The sequence below is a fragment of the Spodoptera frugiperda genome, chromosome 30 (genome assembly GCF_023101765.2).
Source record: "Spodoptera frugiperda isolate SF20-4 chromosome 30, AGI-APGP_CSIRO_Sfru_2.0, whole genome shotgun sequence".
NCBI lineage: Eukaryota > Metazoa > Arthropoda > Insecta > Lepidoptera > Noctuidae > Spodoptera > Spodoptera frugiperda.
In genome coordinates, this window is record NC_064241.1 from 12524992 (window position 1) to 12544430 (window position 19439).

Consider the following 19439-nt stretch of genomic DNA (forward strand, 5'->3'; position numbering starts at 1 on the left):
AATTATTATTACCTATTATTTACTTACTTATGGCAAGTTTTCAAATAGATTATTGGTGTCTTGAAACTGATAAAAGTATATAATTCATTTATATGTTATTATATATTTTTAATTTCTAAATTTCTGTGTCGTTTATGTTTTCATGATAAATGTTAAACCAATAGGTGAATAACGTTAAAAAACATTTTTTTTTGCAACGCTTATAGACTATAAACAACTTGTTTTATACAAGGAAGCATTTTTCAGTAATATGGACTCAGGGATAGTAGGAAGAAAACAAACATATCGATATAAAAATCTCTTTAATGCTCTTTCGTTGTTAAATAATACTCGCGGGTATAAAAATATATATTTACATCTTGGTACTTAACTTACTGACTATTTATTTTATACAAGAAATTATTAAGGGACTTTTTGACAACATATTGTATAAAAAGGGGAAAAGTGAGCTATTACAGTAAGACGCATTACAGTAATAAGAGCTGTTTAGTTTTGACACATTTCCTACGAAACTGATCTTTTTTGTTAAGATATAAATAGAAATTATGTATATTATTGTTTGTTCGCATTAAATTTGACGAGTAAGTATATTCGTCTTTTTTTATGTATCCTAGCAAATTAATCATTTATCGCAGGCGTATTTTAAGTATTGTTTTCAATACTGGTCAAAATGATATATTGTTGCAGTTTTTTACTAAATTAAAGTACATTAGAGCAAAAACAGTTCAATTGTGTCAAAATTCGTATAAAATACAAAAATACAAATACAAAAGGTCAAGTAAAAAATGCTACGTATATTAATTAAGTATCTATAAAATACTATTTACTTGTTAACATTATAAAAATGCGCCAGCGCACTCTTACAAATTGTATTTTTTACAAAAATACACTACAAAAAATATTGTATTTTTCAAATTGGTCCCTTAAGCATAAGAATACATTACAAAAAATCGTCTAAAAATATTGTAATTTGTACAATGATTGTAATTTACAATATATTTATATGGCAGTTATTATTACGAGAAAGAGTGGAAATAATTTATTTATTTATATATTACAGATCTAGAACGTAGTCTAAAAGATTGGCTAAGATATAATGAGATTCAGGATAAGAGTCTAGTTTCAAAATATAAGTTTAGTTAGGTATTTACTGTAGATTTTTTATAGACTAACACTGTAAAGTGAATTTCTAGATTTTCTCTTTTGGAGTAATTTGATAAGAACTAAAAAAATACTCGTTACTAACGCCTGAATATTGAACGCTACTCAATTTTAAGTTGTTCTTAAATATCGTGCTATCTCTGTCTTTTATCAAGAATTTGTAGGGATAGAACTATTCTTGAGAGCATCTTAAAAATGAGTAGCGTTAATTTTTGAACTTGTTTAAAATTCATCATTCGCAATCATTAAAAATAATATGTCAAAATTACTGTATCATTTCGCTTGTTCTCATAGAAGTACGTATATTGTAATTACGCTTTATATTTTGTGATAAAGCAAACCACCATTTTTACTCCAACAAAGAAAATTCAAAATTATCAATTTTAAAATAGTTCCTACGAAGAATTTGTTCCTATAATAAAATAAAAATGGACGTTGTCAATGTATCACAATAAAGAAAATAGTTTTTGATTATAAAATGGTAACAAAAATATAATAATGTTATAATATCTTCTGACAGTCTTAGATTGGGTTTCGATATTTACTCATTTTGTAACATCTTTGAAAAGAACAGCGAAAAATAATTTAATAATGTTTTTGCCAATATTATGATAATTTCCAAGCCCAAACGCTTTATAAATTGTTACTTTTATTTGTAACATAATAGAATGTAACATTTCTCAAAATGTTACAAAGTGAGTAATATCATTACGTTATGTTGTTACACATTGCCAACATGCACTACCTAGTTACCGTATATTTACACTTAGTATTTATAAATCTTCCACCATTTTGTTTTGGACGTATCTGTAAAGAAAAGAAGTTAATTTTAATTATTTTTATTATTACATTTTGTGGAAATTTTACAGGTCAGTTATTGAGCGGCGGGATAAACGTGAGGCACATGGAACAGTACTGGATAGCAGCGCTCGGACACAACGGCGAAGTGAAGAGGTGGCCGAGGATGGAGCACACAGACTTAGATAATACCTATCCACTCTGACCTCTATATATCTAAGTTTTGAATGTTTACTTACCATCAGAGTACTCCTAACCCTGAAGGTCTGGGTGGGGGCTCCGGTGTGTCTGGTGAAGGCGGTTTGAATGTGCTACCCTGTAAATATAAAACAATAAGTTTAAAGAAACTATCCTCTACCAAATATTACAAGAACTACAAGTTACATCTAGAAGAACCATGCTTTATTAACCCTTCGTATGCCGGAACGCAGATCTACGCGAGACACAATGTGTTTTCTATTGTTGTCTTATATACGAGAGGTTAACTAGAATTACCTAGAATGTAGGGGTAACAAGTCTGATATATTACCTGGAATCCTAAGGCAGCTTCTAATGGTGTGGGCGAGTCTCCGCCCAGCGTGGCGTAATCACCAAACCTCTCGGTCGTCCGACTGCCTTGTATCGTCGCGTATGTGTTGTCCGTCTGCAATGGCACATTTGGATTATTTTTTATTGAGTTTTTAAAAAGTCTTTGATTCGAAATGAGCATCGTGCTAGTAATTGTTAAGTGAACAAACACACATTAAATTGTTGTTACATTTTGAGTAATGTTACAAAAGAAAATATCATAATTTTTAATAATTTTCGATTTTTTCAGTTGCCTAACTACACTTTTACGAAGTTACTTAATATAAGTAATAACGTATAAAAACGAGTTGGATATGCTGCATATAAATCCACTTCTAACTGTAAGTCTCTAGCTGCGGACTACCTAGCGGGTTACCAGAGCTCCGGCTCGAAAAGCAGGAGTAGGAACGGGGTGGTTTTTAGTTAGTAAGAGTCTGACACTCCCTCTCGCCCAAGGCGGGTGAAGTCATTGGAGGCCTCGAAAAAAAAATCATTTTTTTAATAGCTTTAGACTTTTTCAGTCGCCTAACAAAACTTTTACAAAGTTTCTCAGTATAATAAAGTGTTTAAATATGAAAACGAGTTGGATATCCTGCATATAACTCCACTTCTAACTATAACCCTCTACATACCGGCGCGGGTTCAGCGGCGGGCTGCTCATTAAGGTCCCCAAACACGTTCATGGTGAGCTCCTGTTCCTCATAGGGCCGGAGTTTGGTCTCCAGCCACAGAGGATTCTCGGTCGTTGATAGTTCTTCTAGGATGCGGCGTCTGGCTAAACTGTCTCCTTTACTGGATTGTAGGGACGGTGGTGGTATTACCCTGGAAAATTGATTAAGTTTAATTGTTGTTGGCTGGACTTTCGGAATGGTTGCGAGAGACCTAAAACTAGTGGAGTATTTCTCAATATTTTACGTAAGTAATCTCTTTGTAGATTACCTAAGACGTGGGTGACACGCTGACGACCTACGTCACTACCTCTAGTACCTAGGTACACATGACTACAGCAACCAGTTTACCATGGCCTCGCATTTTAATCAATTTAGTATGTCTCACGATAGTTACATATTTGTACAAATAATTATTAACCTATCATAACTAAGGCAGTTGTCCCACCAACGGCGAGTGAACGACTAACTATCGGCTATTTTCTCGCTCAAGAAACGTACAATAGATATACTTTCCGTGTAAACAAAAGAGATGCATATACAAATAGTTGATCGCTGACTTTTCACACTGCCGGCGAGTGCTCGCTTCACTTGTTTGTTTTTGTTTTCACTCGTTTCTAGTTCTAGCTCTACTCGTTACTCGTTCATCGTTGCCGGTGGGACAACTGCCTAACGTCTGCAGGTTTACGAGACAAAACTATTAGAAAACGTAATTTTACCGAATTAGTTACTTACCAATGTTTAAGACATGCGCAGACGACGATGAAGGTGACGATGCCAGTGAACAGTACGATGAGGAGTGCTATCAGAGCTGCTAGAGCCGGGTCGAAGCTGTCTGGGGCTGGAACAGAATTACATAATATTTTATTATTAAAATCAAATAAATACCTTATATGTACATATGTACTACTGTTGCGTAAAATGTCAAAATGGTGATAGGGTGCTGTTAGGACAATTTTTATCTGTACAATACATTTAGTATAAGTGTATCCGTAAGTTTTAGATGATTGTCGCTAGTTTTTGTTCACCTCTCATTTTACAGACGATTATCACATATTATCTTACTTTATTCAAAGCGCATGATGTTCAAGGACTGACTAATTTCGCTGTAAACATCTAAAATGATCAGTTATATATCTTAACCCTTACCTTTAGAAGTAGCGCTGGCAGCAATGAGTGTCTCCACCCCGTACTCCTGGTACACGTCCTTCAGCTGGTCGTACTTGGAGTCGATGGTCTCCAGCACCTTCTCCACTGGCAGCACTTGGTACGTGTTCGGATCTACCGCGTGCAGGTGGATTTCACACCTGAAATTATGTAGGATAGGGTTTATTATTGAAAGGCATTTATGTTTATTTTTATTTTGTCTTGAAATTGATTGGACGTAAACAACAAAGTTTGAGCTATTAGTCCTTTTTAATTTACTCTCAAAACGAACAAACAATTTAGTAATAGCTAATATGTAATTCGTAGTAAGTTTAACTGGACTTTAAAATACAATAAACGATCCAGTGCTAAAATATTTTTTTAGTACAAAGGTGGCAAAAAATTAGCCTTAAGATGTAATATAAGCAAGTAATATTATTATATTTCGAGGAAATAGTACATAAGTTTGCCGCCCAATAACAACGGTGCACTCACCAGTCGTCGTACCGCCTGTCAGCGTGTACGAGCGGCAGCGTGCGGCCGGGCACCAGTAGCGCCGCGGCCGCCGCGCCCAGCGCGCGCTGCACGCCCAGCCCCGCCCCGCACCGCCGGGACACCACCATGCGGATCAGCGCGCTGCGGTCGATTATCCATATCTACGGGGTATAATACACGATATATTAGAACCGCTAAACCATGCAAAGAAACTTTCTTATTTCTATTCCTTGGAATTGTACTTTATTTCTCAACTTAAAAGCAAAGTTGTGGTAACGGTAAAACGAAGCACACCCCTGTCGAAGATCTAAGAGTTTGAGTAGCGCTAAGTAAAACAATTGTGAGTATCCCCACTCTTTCTGTGAATATCATAACGGCTCATTAGAGCAGCACATTTAACACAGACTACCAGAAAGAACAGCAGCGTTCTACGATAGACCTGAATCATTGAATCTCCTGCCTGCCAAACTTTAAATTACAGCAAATTCCTTTTAAATATGCTAACAACTTGTTAAAGATGTATATAGCTAATACAATACGAGTACTCACGTATACTTGTGCCTTGGCCTGTCGGTGCGGCGGCGCGAGTTCCTGCGCGATGATGTCCAGCACGAACCGGTCCTGGTTGTACTCCGCCATGTAGTGCGCCGTCATCAGGATACCTTAAACATAATCAATGTTATATTACTTACATATGGAAAAAGAAAATAAAATTACTTTCCAGACTTTACTTCCCAGATTTTTGGGATTTCTGATACACTTTCTTCCGTAATTGCTTTTCAATATGATAGCATGCTAATGGTAATACGTGTTAAGTGACGCTGCAAACTACCTAGCGGGTTACCGGGCCTCCGGGTTCGAAAAGCAGGTAATAATGTAGCAACATGAATGCAGTAAGAGTCTAATCGACGAGTACCTCGACAAAGCGGAAAATGGTCATTAGATGATTGTTGTGAATAAGAGTGTATGTGGCTTGTTATGACAACGACTATATAACTGAGGACATCAACGAATACGACATGGAACCGACCGACAATAGCATCAGTAACAACTTTTGGTTAGTCTACCATTTTACGTAGTTATAAGTCTTGCCAGTCTAGTATTATTATAAGTCTAGAGAATAAAATAAATTGATGTTTGAACCACTCACCTTCCTGACTAATATTGAAGGGCGAAGGCACGACACTTCCACTGGACTGCGAGGCTCCGAACTTGTATAGGTTGGAAGCTGCCACCATGTACACCAGGGTTCCATTCTCGTCCAGGTCCGGGTCCTCAGCCACCACTGAGATTACTGGCTCGTTTACTCGCGCTGTGTGCTTTATGCCTGTAATAAATGGAGATTCGTTAGTAAAAAAGACAGCTACAAATCACGGCTTACTTATGTACATACTTGGAGAAAAAACTCTACTAGTTTCAAGTCACAGAGGGATTCTTCATCATGAGTAGCGTGCTCAGACATGGCAAGTCGCGCAGCCTACTACTAGTAGAGTTTTTCTCCAAATATTTAAGTTATTTGTAGTTAATTTAGTATACCCCACGATAGTTATTATTGTTGGCTAGCTTACGCATAACTGATCAATAAGTCTAAGGCGAATCGCAATACTTTATACTCAAAAGAAAAATAAACCTTACGTTCTACATACTTAATTTAAACAACATGTTTATTTTAATCTTGACTAACAATATATAAAATTCCTAGACAACCCACAACATTATAGATCTTCTGTGCTCAAGAAACTTGGCGCTGTTCACACAAAATACTACGAGTATTACTTGTAGTTTCCTTTAAGTCATATGAATGATCTTCAGGGCTTAAAAAATAATTTTCCCAAAAACACAAATTCTCACCTGCATAATAAATCTTCTGCTGGAACTTGGGCTCGTTATCATTTTCATCTAGCACCCGCACCCTGACGGCGGCGACGCTGGGGTCCACTCCGTCCGTGTTGTTGTCCACGGAGTTCAAGATGGCGGCCGCGTGCTCCAGGATCGGGTTGTTGCTGGCGTACACCGTGAACGAGTAGTCTGATTGCTTCTCTCTGGAAATTTAAGAAGTTTAGGTAAGTTAGGTTTTTGATTTTTTTTTCATCTGTTATGGCCTATGGTGGAACACGATGAAAATTGCGATTATAGAATGAATTTAAATTGATCGGATTTAAAAAAAATACTAAAAATCGCGGTTTACTCATCTAAATTAATGGAGAAAAGCTCCACTAGTTTCGAGTCACAGAGGAACTCTTCATCATGTATAGCCTCTACATAATAGCATCTACTATTATATATAGCCTACTGTGGGCTGCGCAACGTCGCCGCGTCTGCATACGCTGCTCATGATGAAGAGTCCCTCTGTGACTCGAAACTGGTAGAGCTTTTCTCCATTAATTTACGTGAGTAAACCGTGGTTTTTAGTTAATTTAGTATGTCTCACGATAGTTATTGTAAAGATCTAAAAATGTTTACAATTTTTATGAAATACAGCTACAAAGCAAACGGGTCACTTGATGCTAAGTATCTCTTCTACACAAAGCACTATCCCCTCACCTGTCGAAGCTGATATTAGCCCTGATGACTCCCTGCGTCCTGTCCACGGTGAACGCTCCCTCCTGGTTCCCTTCCAGCACGTGGTAGTATACCTTGCCGTTCTCGCCAGAGTCCTTGTCCGTCGCTTTTACTGTACCTGTAAATATTGAGATAAATATTTTAATTTGTTTTTTGTAACTTCAATATGTTGTTGATCTTGTGGACATAAATATTTAGATTCTTAGTAATCTATGTGGGAAGTTGTATACGCATTACCACCGAAAACATATTTTTTCTAATTTTAATTGTAGTAAAACACGCCTATAAATTTAGTTTCTTAGCCAAATCTGACTTTTGAAAATAGTTAATTCTGTTTAGGACAACTAACCGTCAAGTTTCCTTGACAAAATTTTACACACTAATCCTATACATGTGGCATATTTTACCTCAGTTCTTCTTCTTAGTCGAAAATAAGTTTTTTTTCTATCTACGTTAGACTCTTGGTCCATACCCTTGTCATACATTTATTTTACAATAAGTTTAATCAATATTTATAGTACCTATGTTACACACTACAATTTACCACAACTATAATTATTACTACAAAAATCAATATTTACTACATATACCACTATAATTATTATTAGTACAACATAAATAAGTTAAACTTACCAATAATGACTCCTGGCAGCAAGTTCTCCTTGATGGTGAACTGGTAGACTGGTGAGGGGAACCGCGGCGCGTTGTCATTGTCATCCACCAGTACCACGGTCAGGAGGCGCAGGCTTTCGAACTGGGCCGGGGTGCCGTTGTCTACTGCTGCTATTACCAGCTGGAATAAAGGAAAATGAGGATACAGAAATTATTAACAGAAAACATTTAGATTTTTTAATCAGCAAGAATTATATACTGTTAGCGACTCGAGCGCAGTTTCAGTCGCTCTACTTGGCTCCTATTGGCCATAGCGTAATGTTTTATACCATACAGCCTTTCTTGAAAAATGCACTATCCAACACAAAAATAATTATTCAAATCTGTTCAGTAGCTCCGGGGATTATCGATGAAGGCGTTAAAAAATTCACAAATAATATCCTACCACAACCTTTAAGCAAAATCCTTATACAAACAAAAAAACTTCAACAACACATAAATAGAAAAATAAAACATTAGAACTAAAGTTCTAAAACAATAATGCCTCGAAACTAACCTGATACTCAGCTTTATGCTCTCTATCGAGGAAGGTCTTGGTCCTCAGCTCCCCAGTGTCAGGATCGAGGCTGAACTCCGGTGTCTCCCCTACATTCTGGTTGTCTACCTTCAGGTAGTAGGAGACGCGGCCATTCTCTCCACTGTCCTCGTCTGTCGCCTTGATCGTGGTGATCAAGTAGTCTGATTGGGCTGCGTTCTGCGGATAAATGGGGTGGTTCATTGAGTATTAGAATTTATTTTAATAGTTTCATATAGGGTGACTGGTAATTAGTGAAGGATATTTAAACGTGTAATTGTAGTCATGATTAAACAACTTTTCCAAAGAAACTTTTTTAATATATTAATTAGTTTTATTTGTATCACAATAACAAAAGAAAAAAAATTGCGTGCGCATGCTTTCGCGTGATAAGCTGTTAGCAGCGAGGCGCTTACGTAAAAAGAGGATCAGAAGCTGTACTGGAACTTTACGCACGTGCTATAGAAATTTTCAAATTGAGCGTTTATCTACGCTGGACAAACACTTAATTTGTGGGCGCTCTTATATCTAGTCAACAACATTACGCGAATTATGTGGACATTAACATATGGGTAATGTATAAATTTTTAAACCGGCATGGTCACTAACATTATCATTAGAACTTGTGACGGGTTATTTACCATGTTCATGAATGAGAGTTTATCCGTGATCATGGCGCTTGCAACAGCGTCGAAATATCAGAAACTCATCGACATAAATAAGCATGGTAAATATCTCGTTTCAAGTTCTAGTGATATGGGCATTATATTTCTATCGTAACTAAAAGTGAACATGTCCCACCTCGGGTATATCCAGATGGCGGACGTCAGTGGGCGGCTGCACGAAGACGGGCGAGTGTCGGTTGACGCTGAGCACGGCGATGTCGACGCGCGCGGTGTCCTGGTGCGGGCCTGTACCGGCGCCGTCGCGGGCCGCCACGGTCAGCGTGTAGCTGGCGTCGCCGCGGACGGCCCGCGCCGGGGAGATTATACCGCTCCACGGGTCCACCGTGAATACTCCTGGAACATTTTGTTGATTATGGGTTGAGGGTGGTGCGTTGAATTTTAATGAAAGTTATTATTACTACCTTCTGTCAAAATAAACATTATTAAAAATAATCAAGTTGTATTTAAAATGAAGCTTCAGTAAATGTAGTTTTCAGTGTAAAATTCATTCAGAAGTTTCAGCATTATTCACGAACAAACACCCAAATAAACAGACTTAAACATTTAAACTATTAGTGTGATTACACATTGTTAGTCAAATTATTAATCAATGTTTTTCTTTATTTTAATTTTAAGTTATATTAAATTATACACATTTATTTATTACCTATCAAACCTTTTTTTTTCTTATAATTCTTTAATACATTTTTATTTACTTATCTACGATAATCCACTTTACAAAAATATTTCTGACGCCTCAAAAGCCTATGTATCAGTACAAAACCAACAACACTACACTCACCAGCCTCACTCTGTTCAATAATCTTATACTCGATCTTCCCATTAACCCCCTCGTCCTTGTCCTCGGCCAGCACCTGCAGTATGGCGGCCGGGGGGTTGAGCTGCAGGTTCTCGGCGATGGTACTCTTGTACACCTTCTGGCTGAACACCGGCCCGTGGTCGTTTATGTCCTGCACTTTTATGTGCACCTGGAATTAGGATGATGGTGGTTAGGATAGTTATGTAGTGTAATAGGTGTGGATGATGAAACTCGTTTCATTGGAAAGGTTAGAAATATTACTATATATAGACTAGAGCTGACTCGGCAAACTTTGTACAAAGTTTACTTTTAACCGGAGCCCCTGGACTTCAACGAATAATTTGAGACCAAAATTTGCCCAATTGGTTCAGCTGTTGTCGAGTTTTAGCGAGACTAACGAACAGCAATTAATTTTTATATACATAGATAGATATAGTGATTGAGTATTGAGTTAATCATCAGCAACAAACTACATTATGGATGACATTAACTAACACTGAGTATTTCGATAGATAATAAGCCAGGCCTGGGAATCGAACCTAACATCTCTCTACACTCTCACACTCGCTACAAATCGATCAACACAAGAGTAAATACTTGCAACAAAAAAAAAATGGTGAAAAATGATCACTCAACTCACCGGTACACTCGTACTCCGTCTAACATGCGCGGGCGCATTATCACTAGCGACGGCTCTGAGATAAAGGTCTCCTGCAACCTCTCTGTCGATCACAGCGCCCTCTGCCACCGTGATGATGCCGGTTTTCGGGTCTATGTTGAACAGGTTTGCAGAGTCACCTGACAGGCTGTATGTCACTTCACCAAATTCACCTGAAACGAGAAAAATAATCAGTTGGGTGATATATGTTGCTTATGATCATGGGTCCTAGACGTAGCTTGAAACTTGTCGAGTACCCTAGTCGAACAATGTTATGAGTAAGTCATGACTTATATAACTGTATACTGTTTGTATCAGGAGACACGCCCCCTGATTAATTTAATGTAATAATATGTTTTATGATTTAATTTAAAGTAATTTGGTGGTTTAATAATATTATTTTAATAGGTTAAATCACACTTGAAAGCTGGTCGATTTGGAGGTCCTTGGGAAGATGGACGTCTTGTGACCATATCATGATTAGGATAAAAGAAATGTGCAAGTGAACTAATACGTTAAAACAAGGAATTATTTCCTACCTTCGTCCTTGTCGACGGCGCTGACAGTGAGCACACTGGTCCCCCCCTCGGCGTGCTCCGCCACCACTCCGTCGTACGCACTGGACGCGAACACTGGCTCCTCGTCGTTGGCGTTCAGCACCTGGTAGTTAACATTGTTTTAGCATACATGGCATGGGGTAGGCTGCTAAACAAGTAGGTATATGATAATTCGTATAATTCGCTTGATCGTAAGCAATTGTCACCGTCCATGGATACCCGCAACACTAAATAAACTTCAAGCATTTTTTATGGAATAGGGGGCAAACGAGCAGAATTGTCACCTGATGGTAAACGATTACCGCTGCCCATGGACACGCGCAGCACCAGAGGAGTCACAGGTGCCTTGAAATGACATTACCTGGATTTTAGGGCTCAGCATTTGGAGATGATTTGAGCCATCGGTAGGTAATCTCACTCACACGGCGAATCACAACACAAGCGTTGTGTCAACCGTTATCCTACGTCTGCCAAGCATGGAGATCTTTGCAAAGCCCTTTTTTAATAGATATGTATTCCAACACCTAACTTTGAAGTCTATCGAAAAATTAAGAATGCAGTTACCTGCACGGTCACTCCCGCCGCGGTACTGAGCTGTGGCACTCCTCCGTCGTAGGCTACTAGCGTGAAGTTGATGCTGTGGACTTTCTCGTAGTCTATGCGCTGAGCCACTTTTACTACTCCTGTGGAAGAGAAAAGTGGGAGTTAGTAAAATTTTGTAACGTTAGCGAATGTTATGGTAAGTTCATATCTGCCGAAAGCGCTACTTGTGCACTTACGAGAAGTTGATACGCTTATACTTAGAACAACAATGAAACGTCTAAAAGCATACTCATACTCACGTAACTGTTTAACAAGATAACTCAACTACATAGTTTCAAGCCACCCTGGGGCTTACAATCATGAACAGGATGCCGCAACATCCGATGTACTAGTCGAGTCACCTCGTCAATCAGTTGCGTGACTATAACATAATCAATTTACAGCAGTTATAAAATGTTACATAATAATATATTATCTGTGCTGTTAAGCTGACCACTTATAAGAGTGAAAACTATTTATGATTTTTTGTTTTTATGAAATATATTGTGTATGCTTCTGACTATTTGTTTAATTCACATGTTAAATCATTTCGGCTATTTACTAATAATATATAACATAAAACAAACACAGTTTGAATATAACACAAATAACTCACCAGTAACATTATCAATAACAAAGTACGGGTTGGGCGGCTGTATGACGATGGCCTGTATGGGCGTCTCCCTGTCGGTGGCGGTGTAGGTGTCGAGCACGGTCCCCGCGGGCTGCTCCTCCAGGATGCTGGCCAGGTACGACGGCTGCGAGAACACGGGCGCGTGCCGGTTCACGTCCACTATTGTTATTATTAGCTCGCCTGGAATGGGACAATGAAAATTGTTAGAACAAAAAATGCAATTGAAGGTATCATTAATAAAAAATAATTGGCCACGTAAAAATTCTAACTTGGGTTTTAAAAATAATATACATATATAAATTGGTATCACCACTTAAAAAAAATTGCCCTACGCTAGGATTTTCTCCAGTACCGTGGGTGCATTTACAACTATATCACGTACACATGACACCCAGACCCGAAACAACTATTAGTGGATCACATAAAGAGTTGCCCCGTGCGAGATTTGAACTCGCTACACTTTTTGCGATTTACTAATTACCACCAAAGTTTTAATCTTACAGAACAAAAGCAGTAACAAGATTCAAGAAAAAATCTACAAAGCAATTTCAAAGTTACACCTCAAATGGAGTTTCTTCATTCGAAGCTACACTTTGAAACGAGCACCTAGCTTCACTGACGGACAGACTGACAGACTATTGTTTATTTATTTCTTTGTTGAAGTTTCAAAAGTACCTAAGTATATGGTTTAATTGGAATAATGATTTGACTTTGACTTTGATCAACAGAATCCAAATCCACCTACCATCAGCCCGTTGCAGCGTGGGCGCGGATGCATCAGTAACTGCGACGGGCAGCGTGAGCACGGCCGCCCTACTCCGGTCCAGGCGCTGGGACACTACCACCGACCCGTTCGGCTGCACCGTGAACCACGACCCGAAGATACCTTCGTCTGATACCTGGGAGAAGGTGGAATAAGTTTTTTGTTTTATTATGAATGAGTTTTAGAAGAGTATTTGTAGTTTGTAGTTGTTGTAACATGTGCCTGAACTTCAGTTATTAAATTAACAAGGAATTTGTGTATGGTCCGATCGCAATTATACATACATACTTAATAACTTACTCAGAGAAATTATTTGCCTACGTAGGTAATTTTACTTTATTTACTACACATTTTGTGAAAGACGACGGTTCTTTCTTCCTTATTATATCGCTTAGAAGAGAACAGATGCCAGTTACGCGGCTTATTATGAGGTTAAGTAAAACTTTAAAATGAAAATAATTATACTCTGTACTCTTAAAAATACTAAATTATGTGTTATATTATGTAACTTAATGATTACATTCAAGACCAAAACGCACACAATAAAGATATATAAACTACATCAAACATCAAGTAACAAACACTAGCATGCTTTACCAGAATCAAATTGCTTAATTAAAATAATAGAAATGTCACTCACCTCCTTCCCATTCTTATCCACAGCCCTAATAACCTTATCCCCCATAGTAAACACCAACGACCCATTATCCACAATATCAGGGTCCACAGCGATGAGGTTGTGTACGATGACGCCAAGCTCCACGTCTGCTGACACCTCGGCGCGCTGTATGGGCGGCGTGAAGTACGGCTTCTTGTCGTTCACGTTGATCACGTGGACTGTCAGCTCTGTGGTGCCTGTTAGGCTTGGTATACCTGGAGGTAGATTGGGTAAGGTTAGAGAAGGTATTTGTTTTGGGTGCTTGAAGTAGGAGTAGGAACGGAGGGTGGTTTTTGGTCAGTAAGGGTCTGATACTCCCCCTCGTGTTACCCAAAGCAGGCTGGGTTTTATTGTATGATTCCCCCACCCCCTTAAAAAGGTTAGTTGACACATTGAACGCCGTGGTGATCACCGGTGACCGACTTTAGCGGAGGATTTACCTTCAACAGTTTTCGATTTCATAGAAAACTGAAAAAGTTTAGAGGGAATTGGTGTAAAGTGACCTATCTCGTCAAAGATTCTAAGGCCTAATTGCTTTGTTTACTTATATCAGTAAGTTTAAAGCGATAAGCATTACATTAACAGACATGATAATAATTAATCAGACTTTTAAGGGAAAATCAGTATTCAGATTTATTAGTTTTAACCACGGAAACGATGTTATTTATATGTCTTATGGTACTAACATTAGAACTTAAGATGTTACGTTAACTTAAGTTTCCAACATTTCAGATCATTTATAGATAGATATCAGAGTTCATCCGTGATCATGGCGCTTGCAACAGTGCCGAAATATCGGAAACTCATAGATATAAATAAACATGGTAAAATCCCGTCTTATGTTCTAATGTTAGTGTTAGTGACCATGTCTGTTAATAGGTAATATCTCAATAATCGGTGGTAGACTTACCCAAATCAGTAGCAACAATCTGTATCCTGTAAGTGTTCCGCTTGTCGTAGTCGAGTTTGGAGGAGACGGTGACGACTCCGGTGTCGTTGTGTATGGCGAAGGAGTCGAGCGCCCCCTTCTGGATCCAGTACTTCAGCTCCGAGTTCACGCCGCTGTCCAGGTCCGTGGCGCGGACCGCTGCTACTTCCGTACCTTGGGGGAGAAAGGTTAATTTGAGAATAAATGAAAGAGGGATTGTCTTTCTTGTAATAGGTTTTTTGGATAGCTTGATATTTATAGAAACACTGGTAATTCTTAAAATTTTATATGATAACTATTGTGAGATGCACTGGAATAGTTGAGGCTAGAAGTGCTTTAATTTTTTTTTATCAGACAATTAAGTCCTGTATTGCAAACAGTATTTCATCTTAAACCTAAGGGACTGTCTACAAAATCTGTATTAGCAACATGGAATAGGAAAATTTTACCAATCAATAGTAACTTACTGTGTCAATTTCAAATTCATTGAAATTTTAACTTTATGACTTTGAATTCCTGACTTTATTTTAGTGAAATCAACATCTAATCATTATAACAATGCATTATTGCGAGTTTACTTTACGGTTAACAAAATCAAAACGAGAGTCGAGAATCGAAACTTTGATTGGCCGATGTGAAGGAACCAACCAATCAGAGCGTGGAGTTTTCGTTCAACGTGAAGCGAACTCGTACTAAGGGCCCAGATTATATATTAAGTTACACTTACCAATAGGAGCGTCCTCAGAGATGTCAGCGTCATACTTGTCAGTGTCGAAGACGGGAGCGTGGTTGTTCACGTCGCGCACTGTGATCTCCACCTTACAGGTCGCGTTGTGGACACCGTCTGTGGCCTGGGGGAGATATTAAAAGAAGTGTTAAATTAATTGTCTATGCTTAAGTCTTCTCTAAAGAAAATATATAGAAACCAGAGTCTTAGACGCAGGGTCCCGATTTAAACTTCAAGTTCCTAAAACAATATGTTACACAGAAACAACGCTAGCGTTATGTTTCCTTGTGTGAGTGATGTTACCGGAGGCCCAATTACCCCCTCCCCAATTTTCCCAATCTCCGATTCCCCAACAACCCTTAAATTCCTAACCCCCAAAAGCCTGGCAACACATTTTTAACGCCTCTGGTGTTTATGGTGTTCATGGGCGGCGGCAATTGCTTACCATCAGGTGACCCATCTGCTCGTTTACCGGCTTATACCATTAAAATGTAAACTCACCAGCACAGTCAAGAATATCTTGTTACTATCCTCAGGGGGAGTGACCCCCCCAGTGTCGGGGCGCACGGATATCTTGCCGTTGATGGGGTCTATCCAGAACGGGTGGGTCGGCGGCTCGATGATCGAGTAGCGAATGTCCGAGGAAATGTCCACGTCGCGGGCTTGGACCTGTGGAAATTATTGTAGTTTTGATGAAGGTCATAGTATCTAATTTTTGGGACTGGCATACCAAAAATTGCGGCGGCTTTGTCCGCGTCCCCTTAGGACTAAAAGTCAGCCCTATCACCTAAGGCAGCTCCTACCCTGTCTACATATTAAATTTCAACAAAATCCGTTCTATATTTTAAGCAAACAATATTGGACAAACATCCAAACAAAAATCTATCACATTTATTATATACAACTTATTATTAGTATATTAAGTCGTGGTTTCTTCACGATGTTTTCCTTCACCATTTATCAGTGATGTCTGTCTTCAATATTAGAAAGCACATAATATATCTTGGAAAATGTCTCATTACAACTAACTTAATAGGTTTTGGTTTTCTACACCACAAACTAACACTACATACAACCACAACAAATATGTTTCCTAAAAGCTATAATACAAGAATAGTGTCCACAAACCTGCAGTTCCGGCTCAAACTTCACAGCATCCTCATCAATGGATGCTTTATACACAGCAGTGTGGAACACGGGCGGGTTGTCGTTGGAGTCGGACAGCGAGATCTGCAGGGACACCACCGTGTTCTGGCCCGCGCCGTCGTCGTCCGTAGCCTGGGGAGGGGGGCAAGTTAGGTTAGTTGTAGCTTGAAGTAGCAGTAGGTACAATTTATTATGAGATTTTAGTTCATTTTACATTCACTTCATGTTTATTTAACTGAAAAAAAAATCTTGTTGGTCGTCATTACAACTGTCCAGGGATCTAGTTTTACCTAGGTCGGGCAAAAGGTAAAGGTAAAATTCTCGTTGTAGCTCAGTGTCTAGAGTTGTGCCCGGTAGGCATAATATAAAAGCTTCACCCCAGATTATATGGGACTAAAAGCACAAAATTATATGTAAATACTGTATTTTTTACCTGTCTGCCCTTCAATGCTCAATTTAACAAAATGATCCTACTAATAAAAACCTACACAAAATTCTCCTCTAAATTATTCTGTACTAGATCCAAACCCCTACCTTATACTGCAAGAAGTAATCCTTCCTAGTCTCGTAGTCGAGACAGGGCGCGAGTCCGGGCGTGTCGCAGGGCGCCACCGTGATCACTCCGCTGCGGTTGTCCACGCGGAACAACTCCGCGCCGTTACCCGACAGGTGGTACACTATGCCTTCTGTGCCGAATCTGGAATTATTATGAGGTTAGGTTAGATTAGGTTAGAAAGAAAGAGAATGAGAATGAGAAAGAGAAAGAGAAAGAGAAAGAGAAGGAGAAAGAGAAAGAGAAAGAGAAAGAGAAAGAGAAAGAGAAAGAGAAAGAGAAAGAGAAAGAGAAAGAGAAAGATCAAATTGCATCAAATGACGGTATTTATTTATTAACACTGGCTGAAGTAAAAATGCCCTGGGAAAAGTTCTTTCACAGAATATGGGCGAACGAGCAACCTGGGAACTATTCTCGTTGGCTTCTCAACAAACTATGGCACATTATTGTTCTCAATGCCTTACCTGCCAGTGTCTCTGTCAGTGGCCCGTATAGCGCCGACCCTGGTCCCCGGCGGCGCTGCCTCGGCTAATGTAGCGGAGTACGGCTCCTCGGCAAACTGGGGCGCGTTGTCGTTCACGTCTGTGAGCGATACTGTCACACTCGCCTTGGACGAGAGTCTGGGTGATGTGTGTAGTTCTTCTGCTATCACCTGGAAGACAATGATTTATTAATTTATTTATTTGTAATATGTGATATTGGTCTTTTATTATAACTTTAGTGAGACATACTAAATTAATTACGCGGTGATTGTCGCACTGCTACTCCAGTACAGTACTCCAGACTGTAGCGTGATTATTGCCGCGTCGTGTGTCGCAGAATACTGCTCATGAATATGAGGTTCTATCATGGCTTCTGGTCAAGTTTCTCGTCAAACAGTTATGTGAGTAAGCCGATCACATAATAATTAAGATATGGATATTTTTAAGGTAGGAAAAAGACGCATGAAAACTAGACCTAGGTGCTTTCTACACCCATTAAAAAAATGTCATAAACATTATTTCCAATTTACTTGAATTCTTACCTCCAAAATAAACTTCCTCTGATTAGGATCTTCGTAATCTAGACTGGAGTTCAACCTCAAGGTGACTGAAGCACTACCAGTAGCAGTGGCAGGTTCCACTATGAAGGCTCCCATCTCGTCGGATAGGCGTAGAGTGAATACGGAGTTTAGTCCCTGAAATAAAGAAAATAAATTATGATAAAATAAAAGTAAATGTGAATAACGTGTAGTCTAGGCATTGTGTCCCTTTCCTATGGTGATAGGCTTACCTCTTTTAACTTTTTACAATGACATTAAGGGTAGTTTTTTAAGTGTATTGAAAAGCATGTACTAAAAAAAAGATTCTTGCGCTAAATTGCGCTTACTTTGCGCAATCCCATTAATTTTTCACAAATCAATAATAATATACTTTTTTTTTGTATTTTTGCTTCGTGTATCTACTACTGGTTTGTCTCTGCATCACCCAAAGGTTTGGCTGGTAGAAAATGCCTACGGCACTAAACCCACCTTATGCTTACATGTTTATGCATGAAGTATTTTAAATAAATAAAATATAGGTCCTCAGTCTGAACGGTGACTTTTTTAAATCATATTTTTGCCCAATTCAATTATAATTTCATTTTAATATCAAAGTCAAGAGTCAAGTAGCAAAATTATTTATTTCAAATAGACTAGTAAGGCACTTTTAAACGTCAAAACAAATATAATCATATCAATACGTTTACCGCCACGTCAGTAACTGGTGACCGACGCTCAACCGAGGATTTGCCTTCAACACTTTTCTTTCAGCAGTCAATGCTATAAAAATGTCTATCTATCAGTCCTCTAGTAAAGCTTTCACTTACCACATCAGTATCAGTGACCACCATATCCAGGTTCGGCAGCGGGGTCCCAACGGGCAAGGACTCGGGTATCTCCACGGAGTACTCGCGGCGGTTGAAGCGAGGCGGCTCGTCGTTCACGTCCTTGATGGTGATAGTCACCGTCGCCAGGGTTGAGGTCAGGTCGGATACCACTGGGACGCCGTTTACTACTTCTGTCGCCTGGTAATGGAGAAAAGGGGTTATTTTTAAGTTTTGAGTGATCTGATCATAGATATGAGTCCCAGTGTGACTTGAAACTAGTAGAGCTTTCTTCGAATAGTTCACGTAAGTACCCCGTA

General features: G+C 38.9%; 1 protein-coding gene across 1 annotated transcript in view; it reads right to left on the reverse strand.

Moving 5' to 3' along the window:
- Positions 1-285: 285 nt before the first annotated feature.
- LOC118269960 (cadherin-87A) overlaps positions 286-19439 on the reverse strand; it is a 57267-nt gene continuing 38113 nt past the window's right edge. Inside the window, exons 10-38 of the mRNA XM_050706927.1 lie at positions 19123-19320; positions 18299-18451; positions 17739-17926; positions 17256-17418; positions 16704-16853; positions 16077-16244; positions 15576-15699; positions 14831-15022; positions 13903-14135; positions 13245-13398; positions 12482-12679; positions 11848-11966; positions 11266-11386; positions 10709-10899; positions 10051-10237; positions 9385-9602; positions 8566-8763; positions 8031-8190; positions 7380-7515; positions 6687-6877; positions 5986-6162; positions 5385-5497; positions 4836-4996; positions 4344-4501; positions 3930-4035; positions 3159-3348; positions 2489-2602; positions 2199-2275; positions 286-1968 (exon numbers count right to left, since the gene is read on the reverse strand). Of these exons, the coding sequence (XP_050562884.1) occupies positions 2201-2275; positions 2489-2602; positions 3159-3348; positions 3930-4035; positions 4344-4501; positions 4836-4996; positions 5385-5497; positions 5986-6162; positions 6687-6877; positions 7380-7515; positions 8031-8190; positions 8566-8763; positions 9385-9602; positions 10051-10237; positions 10709-10899; positions 11266-11386; positions 11848-11966; positions 12482-12679; positions 13245-13398; positions 13903-14135; positions 14831-15022; positions 15576-15699; positions 16077-16244; positions 16704-16853; positions 17256-17418; positions 17739-17926; positions 18299-18451; positions 19123-19320 (4536 nt within the window). The 3' untranslated portion in view covers positions 286-1968; positions 2199-2200. The remainder of the gene's footprint in view (positions 1969-2198; positions 2276-2488; positions 2603-3158; positions 3349-3929; positions 4036-4343; positions 4502-4835; positions 4997-5384; positions 5498-5985; positions 6163-6686; positions 6878-7379; positions 7516-8030; positions 8191-8565; positions 8764-9384; positions 9603-10050; positions 10238-10708; positions 10900-11265; positions 11387-11847; positions 11967-12481; positions 12680-13244; positions 13399-13902; positions 14136-14830; positions 15023-15575; positions 15700-16076; positions 16245-16703; positions 16854-17255; positions 17419-17738; positions 17927-18298; positions 18452-19122; positions 19321-19439) is intronic.